Raw genomic sequence first — 23,494 nt, 5'->3', positions numbered from 1 at the left:
AAACCCAAGGTCCACTGCATTATTTTGGCGAGAATGTGGAAGGAGAATATGACCACAGATTAGATAGATGAGTCAGCTAATGTTCAGCAATTTTTTTTGTCTGTGAACATAAGCGGTGAATTGACATTTTTCACAAGAGGTTAGCGGATTTTTGAATCGAAGTTATTTACGAATTACTTGCAAAAACATGTCGAATATCAATTTCCAGTGCCTGTTAGGATTACAATGCAATGATTTTGTCATGATAGCAGCGGATCAATCAGCTAGCCACAGTATTATGATCATGAAAGATGGTAAGTTGTGATTCTTTCCTTTGACTTGTTTCTATAATAATACTTCAATAATTAACATTTTAACAACTATGCTTTACATTACAGATGAAGAAAAGATCCACAAAATATCTGATAGACTAGTCATGGCCGTGGTGGGTGACTCTGGAGACACCAATCAGTTTGCTGAATATATCGCGAAGAACATCCAACTGTACAAGATGCGCAATGGCTATGAGCTTGGCCCCACCGCCGCCGCCACGTTCACTCGCAAGAACCTTGCCGAGTACTTGAGAAGCAGTGTAAGTAGTTTATGAATGAACAAATTTGTAAGTCTTATCTGGACAATAATAAAGACCAGTTTTTTTAAGAGCTACCTCTAGGTATTCATTGTTTAAATGGCAGTAGACTACTATGGGCTAACTAAATAACCACTTTCTAGCTTGTATGTTTTACAACTTTATCACTGTTCAACATCCTTCCAGAAACCAGGATGTCTTTACAGTGGCACTTACCAACATTTTAATAAGTATGTTATTCTTGCAATTTTCAGTCCCCATACTTTGTCAATGTGCTGATGGGTGGTTATGACAAGGAAAATGGTCCCGAGCTATACTTCATGGACTACCTAGCGTCCAGTGTGAAAGTGCCTTTTGCTGCTCACGGATTTGGTGGTTACCTCAGTTTGAGCATCATGGATCGATACCACAAGAAAGGTGAGTGAATTTTTTTTATAGGTTGCTCTAACTGTTAAACTACTTAAACATTCAATTTGGTCAGTAAAAAACAATGTATTTGGCAAAATTCAATGCAAATTATTACTGACTAGTGTGCCTGTTATTGGCCTGAAAGAAAGATATGTATGTATTTATACAGTTTCACTTCAGTCATGGCCCTTTTTTATTGCACATATTTAGTTCGAAAATCCAGTTCCAGCATAAAGTTCTATTAAATATGTCTGTGTTCAGGCCTTAATTTATTAACTCTGAAACAATTTATATAATGAATCAACATTTGAAAGAATTGCTCGCTATCAAATCCATGAGAACTCACACACAATTTTACCTTACATATTTCACACACATACTTAAAGAAGTATTGTGCTTCAACAACTCATACAAGCTCATCTGAAAATTTATTTGTTCACAGATCTGACTGAAGAGCAAGCTTACGAAATCCTCCAGAAGTGTGTGGCAGAGGTGCACCGGCGTCTGTTTGTCAGTTTGCCGAACTTCCAAGTCACTGTTGTGACCCGAGATGGAATCAAGGCTATGCCCATTATTAACTCTGCATCCATGAAGTAATTTTTGTATTAAATTTAATAAAGTATGTTAATTTCGTATTCATGTGTTTCACTGCAGTTTATTCTGATAAATCAAATACCAATAAGGCTCTGGTGTGTACCCTTACCATGGGTCTGAATTAAAATAAAGTATTCTACAACACAATCCTAGTAGTCATACATGGATGTAAAACTAGACAGAATGTTTAGCAGCCATACTTATAGAACTACAGAATAGTTAAATAAGTACTAGGCACAAAGGAAACTGAGGGGCTGGTAACAATTTCATAGTATTTAACTCAAGTGTGTGTAGTTTCATGCAGTGGCAGTTTTGATTCAGCAAAACAAAATTTATTTTTTGCTAAAGTATGAAAAAGTACAACACAAGTACGAATAATATTTTAATGATGAATCCATAAACTTCTTTATTCTAAATTTACCACCACTGAGTACATAGCACTAGAGGATTAACCACCAGATTTATTCCGGTCCGGGCTGGACGGCGGCTGGCTGTCATTGTTGGGGTTCTCTGACTGAGAGTTGTTGGCGTTTTCATCACCACCCTCGCCTTCGTTGTCTGATTCTGCAAGAATAAGTAGTCCATAGCTACATATGTGGTACTTTGCACACAGGAAGTGTGATGTTGGTATTAATAAATAAATTTAACTCATAATAAAATGAATAGCACATTATTCAAATACCATGAAAACAAATGTGTATGGCACAAAGTCGACCCTAAATATTGATGATGAATGTTATATGTATTATCATCCTTTCGTTTGAGCGACGCACCATTAGTACGTTGCGTCGTCACTACCATACATTTTGGGACGGTTGGACGATCTTTCCTATGGGGCGACGCGTCGCAGCGCAACGCACTAATGGGACCTCGCACTTACAGAAGTACTTAGTTCCTTGCTTATCATCGTTGGCGTCGGCTTTGTGCCTCATGTCACGCCAGAGAAAGGAAGAAGATGAAAACATGAAATTCTGTAAATAACAATAGACGTCTTAAATGTACCTTTCTTATCAGCTGGCATATCTTCAGTCCTGTTGGCCACTTGGAAGTGGTACTCCAGCTCGTCGAAGTCAAACACCTGGTCAGTCGGCAATAGGCATGGTAGGTATGCTGGGAATGTTGGCTTGCAGGCTATCACTGAAAAGGTATTAGAAAGTTTTTTTATGAAACATGAAAATAAATTAGTGTTTGTAGTCAAGAAGGGAATCACATTTATTAGCTTTTGGAAGTAGTACTTAACTCAAGTTACATCCTCCTGTTAGGTCACAAATTAATTTAATAAGCCACAAAGTTTGACCTTTGAATTGTTATTGGATCGAAAATCAAGTTTATATTGGTATTGTTTGTTGAAAGTGTGGAGCTGCTCTTTTTTGCTTTATGCCAAAATAATTTTTAATAATGCTCGGCAAGATAAGGTTTAAAATGCAACTTACACGGGAAAACCTGATCATCAGTGTTGAACAGGTTGTGTGTCTCACTGGTCTTGGCCAGGAACTTGGTGAGGGCTTTCTCAATATCTCTCTTCTGATTGGCTGCCTTCTCTCTTATAGCTTCATACTCGGTTACTGGTTGCTTGTGAGTCTGTGGAAGTGATTGTTATTTTTCATATTAAATAGAGCCACTTTTGCTTGTATGAAATGTGAACAATGCCTACCCTACAAAGAGGAGTATGTAGGTACATTCTTGTAAGACATAAGAGTGTTCTTCTTCTCCCTAGCCTTATTTAGGCTTTATCATGTCATGCTAATTTTCCCTATGCCCTTTCATAAGAAAAACAATTATTTTTATTAAAGTTCAAATAATTATAAAAATATACTCACAGGTGTCCTAATATACGCATGAGGGTCAGGCAGTGGAGGTAAGTGGTAAGGTATGTGCGGAGGTGGCTTGGCCTTGGAGCCGGCCGACAGCATGGCCGGTGTCCGCGGTGCTGGTGCCTGCTGCGGAGTCTGGATCACATGCCTGTTGGGTCTGGCAGCATATTGCTCTATGTTTTGTGTACTAATACCTGGAAAAATAAGAAAAAAATAATCAGTAGGGGCTCAGTCAAAAATGTATATAAATTATATGATTCACCATTTGGGTTTGGGCCTATTAAAAATATTAGGTCCTTACATATTATTATTATTTGTGGTCCCGCTTACTATCCGTGGGTGTCCCGAGTAAGATAATACATCTCTCTCTCTCAGCCTTCCGTAGTCCACTGTTGGACATAGGCCTCTCCTAACGATCGCCACCCCTCATACATCTCATAAAGGCCATTTACAAGAATTACTCCTGTAAAGTGACACATACTGGCCTAATCTCGGAGGATATCGCCGTGCACGCTGGGGTCCGTCAGGGCTGTCTTTTGTCGCCCTTGCTCTTCCTAATAGCGCTAGACGGAATCATGCAGAGAGTAAGCAGCAACAGTCGACGTGGAATTGAATGGGGAACCTTCAGTGTATTGGAGGATTTAGACTACGCCGACGACCTTTGCCTGCTAAGCCACACACATGCACACATGCAAGCCAAGCTCGATGCTCTCAGCCAAGAGGCGGCGAAAATAGGCCTGAAAATTAACATCCGGAAGACCCAAGAGATGCGAACAGGTGTGCAGAATATGACCCCGCTGCAGATCGGTGGTGAGGCAGTGGAACGCGTTCACAAATTTACCTACCTCGGCAGCGTTGTCTCAGAAACAGGAGGTACAGAAGAGGACGTCATTTCGCGGATTGCCAAAGCCCGAGCTACTTTCGCGCAGTTGCGACCAATATGGCAATCACAAAAGTTAACCAGAAGAGTCAAACTGAAAATATTCAGGTCAAACGTTAAGTCCGTGTTGCTATATGGTTGCGAAACGTGGAAGGTAACCAAACCCATCTCGCACCAGCTTCAAGTCTTCGTGAACCGATGCCTTCGACGCATACTCCGAATATACTGGCCCAATAAAATCTCCAACGACCAACTGAGAGAACGGTGCCACGATACCCTGATCGACCAGCAGATCAAGCGACGCAAGTGGAACTGGATTGGCCACACCCTCCGAAGAAATTCTGACCACATACCCAAACAGGCGATGGATTGGAATCCGCAAGGAAAGAGAAAGCGTGGCCGTCCCAAGCAGACCTGGCGACGCACGGTAGTGGACGAAGCGAAAAAGATCGGGAAGTCTTGGAGTGAAATCAAAGGCGAAGCTCAAGACAGGTTGCGATGGAGAGTCACTGTGGACGCCCTCTGCCCCATCCAGGGGACATAGGATACTAAGTCAGACATATTATGAAATTGGCGTTTTGTCGTACTGGCCACTTTGATCTCAAATATTACCTTTATGGTTAGGAATTCCAAATTCAAATTCATATAGCTATTTACTCATGCATTTGTGTTTCAAACCACTTAATTCATTTGTTTTTTCTTGTTTTGTTTTTTTCTTTGTGTCACTTTGTTTACAAAATGGAAAACTTGAAATATCGCGTTATTTACGAGTATGAGTTCCACCGTGGCACCAGTGCTGCAGAAACGGCTCGAAGGATTAATGATGTGTATGGTGACGGTGTCGCAAAAGAAAACACAGTGCGTTTTTGGTTCCAACGTTTTCGTTCTGGAAATTTCGACCTGCAGAACAAGCCTCGTGGACGGCCGGAGACCAAAGTTGATAATGAAGAATTGAAGGCTATTGTGGAAGCTGCAGGCTCCGGTGTTAGTGATAAAACTATTCTAATCCACTTGAAGCAAATTGGGAAGGTGAAAAAGCTTGAAAGGTGGGTACCTCATGAATTGAGTGAAGCAAACCGACAAACGCGCGTCGACTGCTGCGTTACGTTACTCAACGGCACAATAATGAAGGAATTTTAAATCGAATCATTACCTGTGATGAAAAGTGGATCCTCTACGATAATCGGAAGCGCTCATCGCAATGGCTAAACCCTGGCGAACCAGCCAAATCCTGCCCTAAGCGAAAATTGACTAAAAAAAAGTTGCTTGTAAGTGTTTGGTGGACTAGTGCCGGTGTCGTTCACTACAGCTTTCTTAAATCTGGCCAGACGATTATGGCAGATATCTATTGTCAGCAACTGCAAACCATGATGGAAAAGCTAGCTGCTAAACAACCGAGGCTGGTCAATCGCTCTAGGCCACTGCTGCTTCAGGACAATGCTAGACCACACACTGCACAACAGATGGCTACCAAATCAGAGGAGCTTCAATTAGAATGTTTTAGACATCCACCACTGTACTCTCCGGACATTGCTCCAACAGATTACCATTTTTTTCGCAATTTGGATAACTACTTGCAAGGAAAAAAATTCAACTCCGATGGGGCAGTCCAAACCGCCTTCAAAGATTTTATTGATTCCCACCCGAATGTTTTTTTTAGTAAGGGGATCAATGAACTACCAATGAGATGGCAAAAGTGCATACATAGCAATGGTACATACTTTGATTAATTTAATATATTTCATTTAAAAAAACCGGCCAAGTGCGAGTCGGGCTCGCGCACAAAGGGTTCCGTAGCAGCAAAATTACAGTTAAATCAACCTATCTCAAAAACTATAAGAGATACTTTGATCAAACCAAAAATCGTTGAAAGAGTTAATTAGCATGCATCACCTCTATTTTTTTTAGAATTTTATACCCCGTAGTTATAAAAATAGAGGGGGGGGGACATACTTTTTACGACTTTGAGAGCTGATATCTCAAAAACCGTTCACTTTAAGAAAATTGTTTTTTAGAAAACTTTATATCATTTTAAAAGACCTTTCCATTGATACCCCACACGGGTATGTACATCGAAAAAAAAAATTTCATCCCTCAGTTACATGTATGGGGGGCCCCACCCCCAATTCTTTTTTTTACTATTTAGTGTCATATTTTTGTAGCGGTTCATACAACACATATTCCCATCAAATTTCATCACTGTAGTACTTATAGTTTCCGAGTAAATCGGCTGTGACAGACGGACAGACGGACAGACGGACATGACGAAACTATAAGGGTTCCGTTTTTGCCATTTTGGCTACGGAACCCTAAAAAACGACTTTATGTTCCTCTTATAGAAAACGCCAATTTCATATGTAAGGACCTAATATAATTTTTCCTAGCTGTGCTCTAGAAAGAATAAAATAAAGCTGTCAGCATCATTGTGTTAGTATTGATGTTATTCTATGGTATTGATCACCTCCTCAGAGTAGTACAATTTTAGTAGGTATTTCTCTCTACTTACCCATATTTATGAGTGCCATGACCACATCTGATAAGACAGGCTCAACTCTTCCAGCAACTTCACAGTAGCCTCTTGCTGAATTTCCAACTTCAGTGAGGACTGTAACAAATAAGGTAAGTACTTAAATACAGGGTGTCACATTTACAAGGGTCAATATGGGAATGTCATTAAATGCAGTAGGATCTTGCTAATCCGGAGAATTTTTGCCAGATTATTACCACACTAAAGAGTAAACTAGGATTCACAGGGTAGTAAAAAACTAAAATGAAAAGTAGATATCCAATGACCCACAAACACTTTTTGTAAATAAATGGAAAATAGTTTTTACTGTGAAGGTATATGTATAGAAACCCAAGTCGTGGTAATTACTTACAGCACTGGAGTAATTCTGTAAGGGTTTCCAAGGAAAGTTTATCAGCAGCGTCAAATCCTGACTCCAGTAATACAGTTGAAACAGCTATGTTTAAGATCCTTCTCCGAGCATCTGGGCCGCTTTCTACTTTTTCTGTACTCTCAGCCATTATTATATTCGTTTTAGCTGAAGAAAAATATTACACTGAGCCGCTTAATCAAAGTAAAAGTTTAGCACGAAACAACAAGAAAACCAAAACATGTCGGGCTGTCGAGCAACTCGAGCACAGCACAGCCATGTCAATATTGTCAATTTGTCAGTTATGTTATGATGTTATGTCAATGTCAAAACTTCAAACCTGCCCCCGTATTATGTAACTCCGAGTGGGGTTGGTTGGTATAAAATGGCTGACAACTTAGAGCATTATTAATTAATAACTTTTACTGACTTATCTGATTTCACAAACGTTTATGTTGAATGTAAGGATATATTGTTAGGCTTCTTGCATATTTCTTTCACTAAGATTTTTGGTGTTTTCGGTTAATAAGTCTCTAAGTTGATACCAATTATCACCGGTTGCCAACTCTCAAAAAGTTACAAAATACGGGGGCTGCTCCTACCATGCATGATAATTTTGCCTGTGGTCTGTGTCCATTCGCGCATAGACTAGAATATTAGCATTAATTTATTATTATTATTTAATCTCCTAGAAAGAGTGTTTACTGTTTAGGCATGCAGTTACATAATACGGGGGCTGGGCATGCCCCAATGTTCTTCTTTGCTCTATCTTCTCTCTCTTTGTTTCCTTAGAGAAGCCTATTCGTTGTAGTTGTATAAGTATTTCTCTAACTAGAAGATTTATTTATTATTAGGCTTAAGTTATTATATGCAGTAATTGTACTTTTTTAATTAAAAATAAATAAATAAAATATAAAAAAATAAATAAAAAAAACTAGAAGATAAAAAGATTGTATCCATAGACCTACTACTAGATTGTATCAAAGACTTTTTATATACCTAGGACTAGATACCTTGACTAAAAAATCCTTGGTGGTATGTTGTATTGTATCCTTCTCGTTCGTTAGAGAGTTATAGAATCGTAAATGTATGATGTAGAGTTGTAGACCACACATATAGTATTCGTTACTATGTACAGTGCCACAAACTTATCTGTTCCGGTGACAGCTCACATAAATGTTTAATATTTCTTAATTCTATAAGATTTTAAGTTTGCTCGTATTGTTAATTCGCTTTTGCGGTAAATATAGATAAACCCATCTATTTTTTTACAATATACAATTCATTAGTAAGTAATGAGATATGGATCAATTAAGTTCGCTCTCTCTCACCGGAACAAATAAGTTTGTCGCACTGTAACGTGATGATTGTGATGGTCGGTGGTCGGGTCTTTTGTGCGGAGTATTATACACACAGAGAACCCTCAGCACACAGTCTCACATTTTGACTGACGTATGTAACTTGACTGTTTGACATTTTGACGTAAGCAAATTGATTGTGCTTTGAAATTCAATAAATTTTGATTTCTTTCTCTTTTTTCAATATATTTCGAGTATTGTGTTTAAAAAAGCATAAATGCACAATTTATGACTATTTGTGATGTTCTATAATATTCGCAGCTCAAAGATTGTTTGGTAATTTCTTAAATTTTATAGTTTCTCATTACCTATTTATTTTGTCGAACTCCCAAATGACTTTTTTAGCTATTATTGATTTCCTATTTTATTTTTTACAGATATATAATAAAATACAAGCACAATGGTGAAGGCCTACGCACTAGGAGTGGCCTATAAGGGAGTTAACAATGCCACAATACTTAAAGCTGCATATGACTTACAGAGCTTCAGTTTTTTCCAAAGGGGCTCTGTGCAGGAATTCATGACTTTTGTCAGCAAAACTATGGTAGAGAGGACGCAGCCCGCTTCAAGACAGTCTGTAAAAGAAGGTGAATACATGTTACAAGTCTATGTGAGAGCTGATAATTTGGCCGGCATAATGATTACTGATCATGAGTACCCTAGTCGGGTAGCACACACACTGGTCACAAAGATACTGGATGAGTTCACAATTAAAGTGCCGGCCGCCAACTGGCCATCAGGAAATGAGAATACAATAGACTTTCCAAGTCTGCCTCAGTACTTAGCAAAATTCCAGAACCCGAAAGAGGCAGATGCACTAACAAGAATCCAGGAAGACCTTGATGAGACAAAGATAATTCTTCATGATACCATAAAGGCTGTCCTGGAGCGCGGGGAGAAGCTGGACGACCTAGTGGCCAAGTCCGACAGCCTGTCAATGCACAGCAAGGCCTTCTACAAGACAGCCAAGAAAACTAACAGTTGCTGCAACTTCTGAGAGATTTGTGCTTTACATGATTTGATTACGCCATAATTACTAGGTATTTTAATGTTTATGTGTCAATGTATGTACTGTGTTGACAATATTCAGAAGGCTTCAGCTTCAGATTGTTTCAGCAGGTATTCAAGATGATAATTTCATGAGATGTGGTGTATTTTGAAAAAGTATTAGCAATATTTTGGTGTTAATTATAGTAGCATAGGGAAGGCTAGATTGCTTCACTCTAATCTCCCTTTTTATGGAGATTACTATGTGTTACTATGAAACATCTCTTGAAATACACTTCTTGCATCTTAATACTTTTAATTATTTTATGTTAGTTAATTTTATATTTCTATCCAAAAAAATTACATAATTTTTTATGTTTAACAAGTTATTCTTTTACAAAGGCCTAAGAACTAGTGGGGTTACAATTACATCACAATAATAGCTGGATATTTATTAAGGCTCCTTATCAAATGTATACTGTTTGAGAATCTTCTATTATTTATGATATTTGTTAAATTGAAGTTATTCAAGAAAGACTGTATGTTAATTCTTAATTACATATGCATACCTTGTTGAAAATTCAATATCTTTGCAGATATTTTCTGGACATTCTTGTATGAAATACTGCTGGCACATTCAGATTTAAGGTTTTACAGGACTCTGACTAATTCTGAGCATGTTTGATATTATTTTTCAAATTCACAACATTCGTAGCCATATTATAATCATGTAATTATGCCCATAGATTGTTTGTAGAAAGCTTAACGTTATAGTACCTATTAACTGTCTGAAAACTGTAGTAACTGATTGTGGAACACATGTTTAAATAAATGGTGTAAATATAAATGTTGTAAATTCTGAATGTTCATATAATGTGATGGAAACTTTGACTGTCGTGTCATTTATAGTTACGGCAATATTATATACTGCTTAGGTGTGTGTTGATAATACATAATCGATATTTACCGTTAAATCTTTTTCATTTCGATAAACTAAAATAGAAATCTTTATTTGCAGGACTTGTTTTACATACTACCCCCTGTTTTTTCGTAATATATTTTAAGGAATGCCTGAGTGTTGTAGGCTATTTTCTGTTTAGACATCTAAATTGGTGTGTATTTTAACCTAGGTACCTACTAAGTAATAAGATGACGACGCACGGACGGGAAGGTAAAAATAAACATACATTTTAAATAAAACACAGGTTGAAATAAAAATACATATATTAATTACATCAATATTAAATTACAGCCAACATAACTAGGGTACAATAATAAAAATATACCTATATAATTTTCATTCAAACACAAATAAATTAAATAAAAACAATCATTTTTCGTATTAGTACAATAAAAACCTAGTTCTAAACTGACTATAATAGGGTTTGCGTTTGCGAAATTCCAGGTAACATTTATCAAAACAAACCTTCTACAAGCAAGGGAGCTCACTTATAGTAGTTATAGTATTATTATGGAATTTTACTCATTAAATCTATAATCAATTAATTATAATGAGTTAAATGTTAGTGATATCTTAACGTCAACTTCAAGTTTCAAAACAACGGTTCATTTAAGTTAAGAATGCGCAAGTATGAAGAGTATTTTAGGTAGGTATGTGCTCAGCACTTCTCTACATTTCTGTATTAATATTATACCTACGCAGCTTCACTAAGATCCGTATGTAGTTTAGAGCATAGCTGTAACAGCAAACAGTCATGTAATATAATAATTTATTGTAGGTATCAGCCAGTGCTGGTAGGTTATTGACCGCACTACTTTCACTATGTTTGATTTTGATTTAATGACGTGCGTTATTAAAGAACGCTAAGATTCCGCTAGCATTTACGTAACCTAAAGAGAAGGGAATTGGTATTACAATTACAGAATATGAGAACGATTGCAGCTAATTTTTTGGCATTAAGCGATAAAGAAGAGACAAAGAGAACCTAAGCTTTGGAAAGACATCTGATGTAAACTGTTGTATGGATCGACTCGAGTAGATACCACAACCACCTGTTGTAGGTGGCAAATGTACACCCAGCCTTTAGTTGTAACTTATATAGAGAACCACTCCGACGGTTAGCTTATTTAACTTGGGTAATACCTGCCTACTTATGTAATTTTCCATACAACATTCACACAGAATAGGTAGAATAAATAACAAGTTAAAGAATACCAAATTCTTCACAAGTCTTATCAATAGAAATAAGTAACAAAAGAATATTTACAACAAAATTAACATTAACCGAACGACAGATACAAGAGAAGTTAAATGATAGACAGTGGTAGAAAAGACGAAGGCAGCAGTAGACAATTTGCAAACATATAAATGCCCTTTACATTTTTCCACGTGGGAAATATAACATTAAATATACTTTTGTATGTAACGTAAATACCTACCACACAACTAATAATTACTCTACTATATACGATAAAAGAGATTTCTAATTTACCTACAGTTATTAGGTTTAAATATATCTCTTTCCTTCAAACATAGCAGATGTTTCATCGTTTATATTCTATGTTCTAATATTACGTTTAAAAATATGTTACAATGTTCCCACTTGTTGATACATCAGTTACATTGGCTGACACGTTATGTGAAAAAGTTTCCGGTTTTACCTGAAGCGCTAACTGAAACAAAACTCTGACTACAGGTTGTACGGAAATTATAGAATTTTACTTCCACAAAATCAGTCTTCACGGATAAAACTTAAAAATCTCGCTACCTAAAATTGGTACAACTTGATTTTGGAGTCGTCTAAACATTTAAAATAAATTCTTAATTTTGTATGACAAAAGTACCTTTAAATATAGGTATTTTAACTATTAATCGTTTATTGGTTACTTTAGTTTTTTAAATGTCCAAACCTGTTTTTATCAATTCCTTTGAATGCTGATGTTGTGTTAGAAAAACTAACTATAGGTAGAACTCATGTATAACTATAATTTGTGCTTTGTGTTTGGACTTACAGTTCATGTATGTACCTGTGATTTCTGATCGATTATCACAGAAATATTACCAAATATTGTAGTATAACAGGATGTATAAAACGATGGTTAGGCAACACTGATGTATAAAACCTTACAATGTTGATCCCTTACAAAATAATGAATAATTTATTAGACAACAGCACAACAACGATTTAAATTAAAATGAATATAAATGCCATGGTCAATGAGTTGAAACATTTATAAATTACTTATACACATAGCAAAATTTCGAAGTAAATACCTACTCATAGGTACTTATCTAAATATAATAAAGTTGCTCATATAGAAGCAAAAGATATAATAACTAATCATGATTTCCATATAAATCCACGCTTAATACTACTTCTAAAAGGCATAATTTCTTGTCCATTGACGTTAAATTTAAAACCGCGATCATTATTGATGCAACAAAAACGTAAAAAATCAGCATTTTTCACATAAAATGCCGACGCATCAAGCACTACTCTTTGAAAGTCGCATGGGAACAAATTTCTTTGTACTAAATAGGGTAAGATCTGAGACACTACGATATAAAGATTTAGCGAGTCCCAAGCGATGGAATACACCTACACACTCAAGTCCAGTCCTTTTTGTCCGAGTCCATTTATAAAAGTATTAAATAGGTACATCAAACAAAACTTTGGTGTTGTTTCAACTATGGTTGTGTAACTAATAATCTTTCTCTTTCCATCTTTGATTCACTTGTTGGGCATCTGTATCTTCTTGGAGCGGAAGTCGTAGATCTTGCGGCAGAAGAGCACCAGGTCGGGCGACACGGCGGGCGTGAGCTTGGAGTCTGTGGTGTCCACTGCGGGGAACACCTCCCCCGCAGGCATCGGGGGCACGATGGAGGGCGCGATGGGGATGCCCTCCTCGGCCGCTTTTAGCCGTTTCCTGTACCTGTTGGTTTAAGGGTTATGGTTAGTCAGGTATTTATTACGAAGTCAGGGTCAAGTTTTTAAACGATTTTTCGGATACTATGTGGCGCCCCCAGCGGACATTATTGTGAAACTTTCGCAAAAAATGGGTCCCGTATGCATACGAGATGCTTTGACTGGGGTGTTATTGGGGCACGGTTGGGGTTGCTTGTGTTTGTTTTCTTTATCATGCAAGTAATATAATTATTATTATAAGTATAAGTTGTTTTGTTTCTCCAATTTCCTCAGTTTGACCAAGTTCTATGAGATAGCATGTACCTAGTAAGCTGACACCCTGGATTATCACATAGGCTATTTTAAACCTGTATTCCTTTTAAGGCGAAGCGGAGCTCCCTAGACCTACATACTTAAGCCGAATGTCTACTGCCGGCAAAATTAAGTTAGTTCACATAGTTAAGCCTGCACTATATATGTATGAAAATCTGGCTCAACTATGCGAACTAACTTAGTTCAGCCGGCAGTGAACATTCGGCTTCATGGTACGAACGCCCGCTCGACTCACCGACAGTACTCATTGAACGTGAGCACGTAGCACTTGTCCTCAATACAGGCCACGGAGTTGGCGTCGCGGTGGCGGCTCGCGAACACCTCGTCCGGCGCGTCGTCCGCCGTCCGCCCTAGCTCCGTGTGCTCGGGCCGGTAGTACCAGACTAGGGAGACCATCATTTCTCCTGGGGGTGGTAGATGAGTGAGAACATTAATACATGTCATAGGTATAGGTAGGTGGTTTAAGCGGTGGTAGCGGCTGTTGGTACAGCTCAATACATGCGCAAATGCAATGCTTACAGCATGGTGAATTGACCTTTGGGTTCCGAAGTCATGATATCACGCGTGAAGACGCTGGATTCTATTGTGTCTGATTTGAAGGGATAAAAACGGTTTAACCACAGTCATAATAATACCTAGGATATTGGCACTTTTTCGAGTAGGTAGATGGCACGGCAACCTACAAAAAATTGCACGAAAAGAAAAAGTATGTCATGAAACCTACTCTTACAAATAATTCGGACTGAATCTGGTGCATCGTGCTTTATCGTTCCTTGATATCATCATAATTATCATAAACAATTATTGGAGGACATTTGAACCTAGGCCTACTTTTGAAAACCAGATTCTTCCACTAGACAATAGTTATTACAACAGTATCTCACCATCATCCGGGTTCTCCCACAGTCGAGCCACCTTGGCCACAAACGGCTGCGCTTTAGCCGGGGCCGCTCGCAACAACACACAGTCGCCGCGAGAGATCAGGTCCCCGTTGTCGTGCAGCATGCGCGAGTAGCAGCGCGCCGTCCTGTCTTGACGCATGTCGTTCTGTGGGGGTAGAGGGAGATAGATGTAGAGAATCAGTTAGTTGTCAGGTTTACATAATATGTAGCAGCGCGCCGTCCTGTCTTGACGCATGTCGTTCTGCGGGGGTAGAGGGGGATGGGTAGAGTCAGTCAGTTGGTTTTGAACAGCTATATTCGACGGCTCGAAGGAAAAATCTGAGGGTTTCATTTAGCAAAGCTCTTTACTCCACTAAATAGGTAAATAAGCTTCTTTATTAACCTATAGTCTATTGTTTTTAACAAACGAGTACTGAAATTGTTTTACTCCGTTGCTACTGGTTGCATGGACCATGCTATTGGTCCTAACAATGAACTATCTCACTCTGTCAATATCGGAAATGTGCAAGAGCTAAGTTATTCGTTTGTTAAAAAATAGTCAACAACAATAAAAATTAATAAGGGCTGATTTTTCAATAGCCGCATAAAAGTTATCTGGGGAATAATACTGATACTGTCGCGTCTGAATGTTTGTATTAGACAGTGACAGCAACAATTTTATTCGACAGATAACAGTTATCTGACTATTGAAAAATCAGCCCTAAGGGTGTTAATCTGGAAGAGAAATTTATAACAATACTCACATTAAGATAAACTTTGGACACATGGCACTCGCCGTCCCAGTGCCAGCCGTTGCTCCACCGCGGCTCCCTATCAGCGAGCGGCGGCGGCAGCAGGGCGGGCGGGCGCCGATGCCTCTTGAGCCCGCTGCGGCGCCGGCGGCGACGAACAACTGAAGGACGCACCGTCAGCGGCGACGCACAAGCTTCTTCAACTACTGAGGCAGCTTCATCAGCTTTAATCACGGATTTCTTAAACACCATAAGTTTGACCACTTTCTCGTGAGCCGCTTTGTCGCCTTTCTTAGGCTCTTTTTCAATGGAGAGTTTGGATCGTTTCGCGGTGACTTTTTCTGGTTTGTTGGAGTCGTTGGGTTTGGGTGGTTTCACTGGGTCTTGAGGTTTTGGGGCTGATGGTTCTGAGTGGATTGGTTCTGTAGGCTGAGCCGGTCCGTTAGAGACAGGCGAAAGATCTTTGCTTTGGACAGCATTGCACTCGGGTAGTTTTGGCTTCTCAGCTATTTTGATTGGTGTTGTTGTAACATTGTCCACCACTGCTGCACTGGGCACATTTGCACTTTCACTAGTGTCCTTGGGTATAATGATATCATTTGTCTTTTCTGCATTGTCTTTTTCAATTACTGGTTCACATTGTGATACATCATTATTTGGTTTACCACTTTCTTCTGTTCCTAGCATTTGGTTTACCACCTCTGCATTTTGTGGTTTTAATACTGATTTCACAGGTTTCAAACTTTGCGTAACATTTGTATCAACTACTGGCGTTTTGAGCGCATTTTTCGAGGCAGCCAATTTCCGTTCAATCAGTTGACTAACGGCTGCTATGGTCTTGGGCTGAACTCCATTGATTGGAGTGCTGTTCTCAACAACATTATTATTTATATTTAAAGTTTTCTTTGTACAGTTGAGAGGACTATTGCCCCTCGGGGATAAAAATAATTCTGCGGGATTTATCTCCACGTCTATAGGATCGGCTCTGTCTATACTATTTTTTCTTATTAAATTGTCAAGAAGAAGGGCACTTTTATTTTTTGGTTTGGTCGCGGATTGTTCCTGGGGTAAAGCGGCTACGTTAGTGAGTCGAACGTCCTCGACTTCTGGTTTTCCTACATTCAATTTCTTAGCCACGCCGTTCTCCGTTTCACTGTCACCTTTCCTCTTAAGAGTTTTCTTTTCAGCGGGTGGCGTTTTAGGTGATCTTTTGGGCTTCGGCGAGGATTTCTTTTTTACATCCTTCGACGTGATGGTTTCCGTCCGGTTGGCGGCGTCGTTTTGTTCGCTGGAGACCTTCCTCCTCTTCTGCAGTTTGACGTGTTCGCCGATGCCGTTGGTGCGGCACCCGTCGTCCAGCGGCAGGTCGCCCAGCTCGATCTCCAGCTTGGGGCGCGAGTGGCGGCGCTTGGCGGGGCGCGGGGGTGCGGGAGCGGGGTGCGGGGGGGAGGGTGCCGGCGGCTCGTTCTCCTTCTTGACTTCGAGCAGCGGCGTCTCGTCCGAGGAGGAGAGGTCGACGGGCGCGGCGGCGGGCGGCGACACGGCCAGCACGTCGTCGTCGGGGGGCGGCGGGGACAGCACGGTGGTGTCGTCGCCGGCGAGGGACCGTCGCGCCATGGCCTTGCCGAGGCGCGCGCGGCGCGGGGGCGCGGGCGGGGGCTGGGGGGCGCAGGCCCCGGCGGACCCCCGCGCGGGTGACGGCGGCCCCTCCCCCGCGCCCCCCGCGCGCCGCGCCCGCCCCGCGTATAGCTCGCGCTTGGGCGACGCGCCGCCGATGGCCGGCAGCGGGCACGGCCGGGGCGCGTCCGCCGCGGCCGGCGGCTCCGGCTCTAACGGAGGATCCTAAAAATATAATGCATCTTAGTACCGTCATAATAGATAAAAGCGAATGGCCAAATCTAACCAGCACTAACCTAACCTATTTTTATTCAGAGATAAAGGTGTTCTTTGTCTCAAAGCCCTTTGTCCCTGCTGAGGGACGTCAAGATGTATGTATGTAAAGGTGTTCTTTATGAGGGAAAATTAAAAAAAAAAATTAAACCACTTTTAAAAATTATACTTTTTAGTTCAAGGGAAACATCTAGTACAGTACAAAGATTTGATCTTTCAGCACCTATATCTTCGTTCTCCTATGCCTCATAATAATAAAGTTTACACCAGGATATACTGTAGTCATGGGCTACACATCAGTATATGTTTCATCAATGGCTGCTCTGGCGGGTCATGGCACCTTCATTCCTGCCATTGCCATGCCATTCACCTTTGGCCAATGTACCATGTTCAAATTGTTGTTATTTGAGGCTTACCTTCCCGCTGCCGTGCGCCACGGCGGGGGAGGCGGCGCGCGCCCGCCCCCTCGGCCTGAGGGGCGCCCCGGGCGGCGCGGGGGCGGGTGCGTCGGCGGGGCCGCCACTGGCTGGGGCTTTACCAGTAGCGGGCCCAATATGGACGTTTTTTGGACACGCGTTCATTGGACACGGGCATCCCCGGTATTCTGGAATGGAGAGGACGATTGATTAAACTTGGTATTATACACAAGAATAAATTATAATTATTAAATTCTTTATTCATAAAATTTACAATTTAGTTAAATATTAAAAAAAAATTAGCAACGATAACAAGGATTCAAGCCCCATAGAGATCCATCTACTAAATTTTCATCACAGCCACTCACGCGCATAACCTATGCTCTATCAAATAACTTCCAATCCAATCTTATACCAACAGTATAGAAATTATCTGTATAATGAGAGGCCATCATACACAAGAGAAAATGAATCTTGGGCGGCTACAAATTAGCCCTGATAGATGTCAGGTCTCTCCCTCCCGCTAAGATCATCAGGTTTATAAAAGATCTGGGCCTAGAGAGTGAGATTTAACTCGGCAAGGGGAGTCACAATAGATCTTTTAGGTAGCAGTGGCGAATGGGCACTGGTGCCCTCCCCTTTTCTATAAATAACTATTACAGTATAGTGTGGTTGTTACCTAAGTATCCGACCCTGGGCGGCGGGTGCTGGTAGCAGGGCGGCGCGCCGTAGTACTGCGGCGGCGGGTACGGGTCGCCGGCCACGCCCACCATCTGAGAACAACATAGAGGTGAGTAGGTACTATTGGAAAACATAGATGGCGTTATGGTGGCGATATTATACCTATAGTAGAAGTGTGACACACAACCGTAGATTGGTTCATTCAAAAGAACGTTCTTTAAAAAAAAGATATATGTATTTTGATGTGCTAGACAAAAAACTCTCTTTGTGGGATGAGATCAGAGTGGATATCTTGGGCTGGCAATATAGCGAGCACATTGAGAAAATAATGTGCTTCATTAAAGCCACTAGTAGATGGCTCTGCCAGCTCTATTGTACATTGGAGACTTTGTACAACAAGCATGCATGGTATTCAGTTTCTCCTTATTAACCGGAATTCATCGCTTTCAGCGGGCCAACAACCTACGTGTGCAACATGTTATATCTAAGCCCGGAAATAAAATCATATTTTTTTTATTATGGAGAATGTTCTTTTTTGCTTTACATAAGCATTATTATCTAGTCAATAAGAATTATTTACCGGGGCGTCAGGCTGCGGCGCCGGCACGTGGTAGGCGGGCGCGGGCGGCCGGTAGTAGCGCCCGTAGCACAGCTCCGACGGGTAGTACGGGCCATACTGCGGCAGCACCTGGGGAGCAGTTGAAGTACGATGTGAAATAGATGTAATGAGTCAGTTACTGATGATGTGAAGGTGGCTAGTAAGAAGCTTTATTAGGTGTAGTTTACCAAATCTATTGTTTTACTGACAAATCTTTTTGGAATGGATATGAGGATGGCAACTGATAGAAACTGGTCTTAAAGATCGAGTCAAGGTGGGTTACTATAATTATAATTGACGAAAACGAAGTAAATCCTCCTGGTCATACGATTTATGTCTATCTTATTGCGTCCCGTGTCCCATGCCATGTCGCAGCCTGCATGAAAGGAGCCTGCTGGATTGACCAACTCTTTGTCTGTTTATTCGTCCGGCATACCCTGCATCGACAGTCACCTGACTAGCTATAGCTCCAGCTCGAGTGTCTGACACCTCCACGCTTAGAAGAAATGCAGCCTAGGGTGTAGCTTAAGTTCTACTTATCTTTTAGGTTAGGTTATGTTTCCTAACCTAAAGTTTGTAGCTTAAGCTCTACAGAAGGCGCATGGGGCGCATGACGCGCACGTCGCGTCGTTTTGTCACGTCTTGCGACGCACCGTTCAGGATGATTTTAGAGTAATTCTACAGGGTGTATGTAATTACCGGTGGATGCGGCGGATGGTAATGCGGCGGGTGGTAGCGTGCGAGCGCGCGGTCCGCGTCCGCGCCGGCCTCCTTGATCAGCGGCCCCGCCGGCTGGTAGTAGCCTGGAGACAACAGATAGGAAGCAGGTTAATAAAGAACGATATGGTTGTAAGTGTATGTGGTTGAAAATAGGTGGGGAATGCGGTGGTGCGAATTTGGCCTCGAACAGGAAAACGTTGGGTGTAGTGCCATACAGTTGTTTTACATAGACAACCGAGTAAAAGTTGTTTTATGCCCTATGGCATAGGGGCTCTTAGTGGTTGGATTAAGAAGTAGAGTATTGTGTCGTCCGGTAGATGATAGCAGTTGGTTGCGATGCTGATGATATTGAAAATGTGAATGCAATGTCTACTAAAATGTTCAGATCTACATGGTAATAATAATTTTTTAAAAGTAATAAAATCGAGTGCGGCACTCAGATACAATATATTTTGTTTCATAGTAATCAAGAACAAGAAATATGTAACTAAAGTGTGATAGAATCATACTAAGACCCACAAAAGCACAGAAAGTAGAGACTAATGAGGACAACGGCTGTAGCGGATGTGGTTGGAGATAGAAGATAGAGTCGGCGGTTCATCGCCACTTCCTATTGTGCAAAATAATAAGTTTTGGTTCTAATTTCGGTTGCTGCTTTAAATTTGCTACCCATTGTGTACCTACCTACGTATTCATTAAGTAATGTGAATGCTTACATATTATATTTTTCAATTGTCAATATCAGTCATTTAAAAATAAGATACAAAGTTTAAACGTAAAAGAACTCCAAACATACAGTGAGATTAAAATTAAACCGATAAACACCGCCATTTAATTCAACGCAATACCTCGGTACATACTCAGAATGTTTCATCTGTAAACCTTCAGAAAGTTGAAGCCGATTTAATTATCGTTTTCCGGAAAAACGCCTGTGGCGTAAAATATTTTTAATCTTCATTTCTGCGGCTTACTGATTCCTTTAAATATTATACAGATTAAGTATTTTGGAATGTGGTTTAATAAACCTAATTTGAAAATGCGAGTAGGTATCTAGGTTTCTAATTAATTTAGGTTAGCTAGATACATCTATTTTTACCAACCCGGATTTGAAAGTAAACACATTCAGGCTTTTGTTAATTTTTTAGCTCAGCAAACGTTTGAATACCACCTTATCAATCAGGAGCACAGTAAAAAGCGTACAAAAACTCCAGTATTTTTTAGATTAGCCGTGACATTTGAATTAGTTCGTAAATTGGCCGCGCGGCGCTGGCGGCGGCGCGAGTACCGTTACTTGTAGCTACCGCGCGCGACGTGGGCGGAGAGGCGGCCTTAAACTGGAGTCGGAGTCCGACTCACTTTGCTGTTACGCCGTAATGTGACAAAGTCGGTGATCTAAGGTAAGTATGAGAATTTTGACGCAGGTTGTATCATTAATGTTGCTTTCTTGGTACCTAGTTAACATTATTTCAGTTAAGTAAAGTAGGGTACTTATATTGTTATACGCGTAGGTATCATCATTTCCGTTCTTAGCTTAATCCGAGCCTAATCTATGTAGGCAGGTAAGTACAGTTATATTTTAAACCAAACTATATAAATGTCATAAAATAGTCATAATAATATTTGCGTATAGCTTCTGGCACGGCAATTGGCAACGTTGTAATCTTATAAAACTATAAATTGTGGCAAATTAAACCGTGCAAAGGGCAGAACTAATTGAGGCGTAAGTTTGTAAAAATGAAAGTTTTCATAACCAACACCGCTTTAGAGTAAAATAAAATAAAATTACGAGCTGTAAAAACTAACATCCATTAATTTGACAAAGGGCGTTGTTACTCATTTCAGCGTTTCTAGTTTTGTCTTACGCTTGATGCCAACATAATTACCGGTAAACTCCTCAATGCCGGTAGCACTAACTATAGGTAGATATATAGGTAGGTACAGGTAGTACCTACAATACACCCCCGCACAGCTAGCACGTACCAAATTGACGACTCTTCTTCATAAGTTGCCCAGTAATTTTCTGTTCCGTTGCAAATAAAACCTCTTCTTTATTATATCGTATAACTTTTTCTGGAGTATTTCTGTATCTTTGTCGGTGGTTGTACTCGGTTAATGAGATCTTGGGAACTGGCGAGTGCCTGTTTATAATATCTCGTTGCTAATTGGAGCTAGTGGAGCTCAAGTTTATTCTTTTTTTGGTGTTGTTTTGTTCATTTTATCTACTCTTTATTTGCTTAGGTTTGCAGTTGTTACGCCTCGCGACGTGAGTGACTGAGAATAATTTGACTGTTTAAAAACCGTTCGACATTGCTAATAAATGTTTATAAAAATAACTTGAATTTTAAAAACACGTAAGTATTGACAATTCCTTGAAATAACCACCATGTTTTTAGTTTAAAAGTGGCCACAAATTATCTAAGAAGCTTATATATGCACACAATCTAAATTCCTAACTTTACTAAGCTTATAGACTGCAGACACTAATTAGTAATTAATTCAGCACCTATTTAGTACCAACACTGCACTAATAAGTAGTCTGGCATCCTTGTCAAGGCAGTTCTAAGAACCTATGCAAAGGGCGGGCCCTACAAAGGTCGAAACAACACACAAGATCGATAGGCAACAATAACAAGCCAAGGTCCGCAAGTAAGTGTATTAAAGTGGAAAATACATTAGCAAATTAATTACATAGCCGGTGGTGTAATCGGCGTAAACTCTTTGTTGAATATGGGTCGACTAGCGTTGCGCCTAGGTAATGTCTAACTAAAACATTCAGTCGTAAGTTAGTGGTAAAAGTAGGTTAGGAATACCTAGGTACTTACTTACTCACTTGTATTTAACCGTAATAAACTTGTAACTTCGTACCCATACCCATTAACAAGGTAGGTAGATAGGAGCGTATTTGCAAAGTATATATATAAGTTTTAATTTCAATCAAGGTAAGCTAAAATATTAATTTGAATCGATGCCTTAATATCTATACATATACTCGCCGCGCCACTTTATGTTTATGGATAACAGTGCTCAACTTAAATTAAACTTTTTAAACAAAACACAATAAAATCCGATAAAATTTAAAAACGTCAAAAGATTAGACAAAAAATCCCGCCAATAGTGTTGCAGAACATAATATCCTCTTTAGGCGCAGCGGTTCACCTTGGCTGGCAGCTGCCCGGCAGGTGTTGCCAGTGTAGTAAAACATTTTTTTACTCTTTTCTTGATTCAGAATTCAGACATTTGTTTTGTTACATCTTTTGACTGTTTATGATTATTTTCGACCGCCAGAGCTTTATATAAGTTGATGTGGGTACAATGATATTGAACTACGAATGGCATAATATTGTGATTTGTTTTATTAATTTTAATGATATAAGATCTTCATATAATGGTAACTATTGGATTGAGCGGTTGAAGTGAACTTTTTTAAATAAAACCAATAAGTGCCGACTGTGGCCAATGCGGGTCGGCGAGTTGGCAGGCGATTTTCAGTTCGCTTTAAAACGAATTATTTACACGAGTTGAATAATTCATCGAAAAACCGACCCCGAGAGCTAATTAGTCACTCTCAATCAGGGACACTTCGTATTGTTTTCAGTGCGGCCTCACACTGTCACAGTTTCCTGAACTACTCAACACAATACAAAATGCTCTTTATGTGCATAAAAGAAAAATGCAAAATTACAACTTAAAAATTAAATTAAGTACCTACAATTTAAGTCTGAACTACATTACTTGCATTTATTTTAAGTCATAGCCACATTACCAAAGTAAACGTTTAATTGGTAAACTATAAATGGATAAAATATATTAAAAAATTCCTCTGTTTGATTTAAAAAGGTAAAAAGATATTATAAAAAATCTTATAGTATAAA

The 23,494-nt window shown here is 39.8% G+C and overlaps 4 protein-coding genes across 7 annotated transcripts in view; 2 read left to right on the top strand and 2 right to left on the bottom strand.

Annotated features, from left to right (window-relative positions):
- The first annotated feature begins 100 nt into the window (after nucleotides 1-100).
- Nucleotides 101-1,611, top strand: LOC105388254 (proteasome subunit beta type-2). The gene is made up of 4 exons (XM_038114133.2): nucleotides 101-293; nucleotides 378-571; nucleotides 823-985; nucleotides 1,419-1,611. The coding sequence occupies exons 1-4, from the start codon at nucleotides 188-190 to the stop codon at nucleotides 1,571-1,573; spliced, it is 618 nt and encodes a 205-aa protein (XP_037970061.1). The 5' UTR covers nucleotides 101-187; the 3' UTR covers nucleotides 1,574-1,611.
- On the bottom strand, nucleotides 432-7,420 carry LOC105388255 (transcription initiation factor TFIID subunit 8). Its single transcript, XM_011559134.3, has 6 exons — nucleotides 7,144-7,420; nucleotides 6,771-6,869; nucleotides 3,391-3,578; nucleotides 3,004-3,151; nucleotides 2,573-2,707; nucleotides 432-2,134 (listed from the first exon to the last, which is right to left on the bottom strand). The coding sequence occupies exons 1-6, from the start codon at nucleotides 7,289-7,291 to the stop codon at nucleotides 2,019-2,021; spliced, it is 834 nt and encodes a 277-aa protein (XP_011557436.3). The 5' UTR covers nucleotides 7,292-7,420; the 3' UTR covers nucleotides 432-2,018.
- Nucleotides 7,421-8,608: 1,188 nt separating this feature from the next.
- LOC105388256 (synaptobrevin homolog YKT6) lies at nucleotides 8,609-10,459 on the top strand. Its single transcript, XM_011559135.3, has 2 exons — nucleotides 8,609-8,774; nucleotides 8,876-10,459. Exon 2 carries the CDS (start codon nucleotides 8,899-8,901, stop codon nucleotides 9,493-9,495), a length of 597 nt encoding a protein of 198 aa, XP_011557437.2. The 5' UTR covers nucleotides 8,609-8,774; nucleotides 8,876-8,898; the 3' UTR covers nucleotides 9,496-10,459.
- A 232-nt stretch (nucleotides 10,460-10,691) lies between these two features.
- LOC105385703 overlaps nucleotides 10,692-23,494 on the bottom strand; it is a 131,142-nt gene continuing 118,339 nt past the window's right edge. For all 4 annotated transcript variants that reach the window (XM_048627275.1, XM_048627278.1, XM_048627276.1 and 1 more), the window contains 8 exons: nucleotides 19,602-19,705; nucleotides 18,885-18,992; nucleotides 18,303-18,396; nucleotides 17,624-17,811; nucleotides 15,330-17,159; nucleotides 14,569-14,731; nucleotides 13,920-14,088; nucleotides 10,692-13,379 (listed from right to left, as the gene is read on the bottom strand). In XM_048627275.1, the coding sequence (XP_048483232.1) occupies nucleotides 13,178-13,379; nucleotides 13,920-14,088; nucleotides 14,569-14,731; nucleotides 15,330-17,159; nucleotides 17,624-17,811; nucleotides 18,303-18,396; nucleotides 18,885-18,992; nucleotides 19,602-19,705 (2,858 nt within the window). In that variant the 3' untranslated portion in view covers nucleotides 10,692-13,177. The remainder of the gene's footprint in view (nucleotides 13,380-13,919; nucleotides 14,089-14,568; nucleotides 14,732-15,329; nucleotides 17,160-17,623; nucleotides 17,812-18,302; nucleotides 18,397-18,884; nucleotides 18,993-19,601; nucleotides 19,706-23,494) is intronic.

Source organism: Plutella xylostella, chromosome 18 (genome assembly GCF_932276165.1).
Source record: "Plutella xylostella chromosome 18, ilPluXylo3.1, whole genome shotgun sequence".
NCBI lineage: Eukaryota > Metazoa > Arthropoda > Insecta > Lepidoptera > Plutellidae > Plutella > Plutella xylostella.
This window is presented reverse-complemented; position numbering and strand designations above follow the sequence as displayed.

Coding starts and splice junctions, on each gene's coding strand:
- LOC105388254 (XM_038114133.2), top strand. CDS start 188: ATGTCGAATATCAATTTCCAGTGCCTGTTAGGATTACAATGCAATGAT. Junction 572..822: donor CCGAGTACTTGAGAAGCAGT/GTAAGTAGTTTA, acceptor TGCAATTTTCAG/TCCCCATACTTTGTCAATGT. Junction 986..1,418: donor GGATCGATACCACAAGAAAG/GTGAGTGAATTT, acceptor ATTTGTTCACAG/ATCTGACTGAAGAGCAAGCT.
- LOC105388255 (XM_011559134.3), bottom strand. CDS start 7,291: ATGGCTGAGAGTACAGAAAAAGTAGAAAGCGGCCCAGATGCTCGGAGA. Junction 6,870..7,143: donor TACAGAATTACTCCAGTGCT/GTAAGTAATTAC, acceptor TATTTGTTACAG/TCCTCACTGAAGTTGGAAAT. Junction 2,135..2,572: donor TATGCCAGCTGATAAGAAAG/GTACATTTAAGA, acceptor TTATTCTTGCAG/AATCAGACAACGAAGGCGAG.
- LOC105388256 (XM_011559135.3), top strand. CDS start 8,899: ATGGTGAAGGCCTACGCACTAGGAGTGGCCTATAAGGGAGTTAACAAT.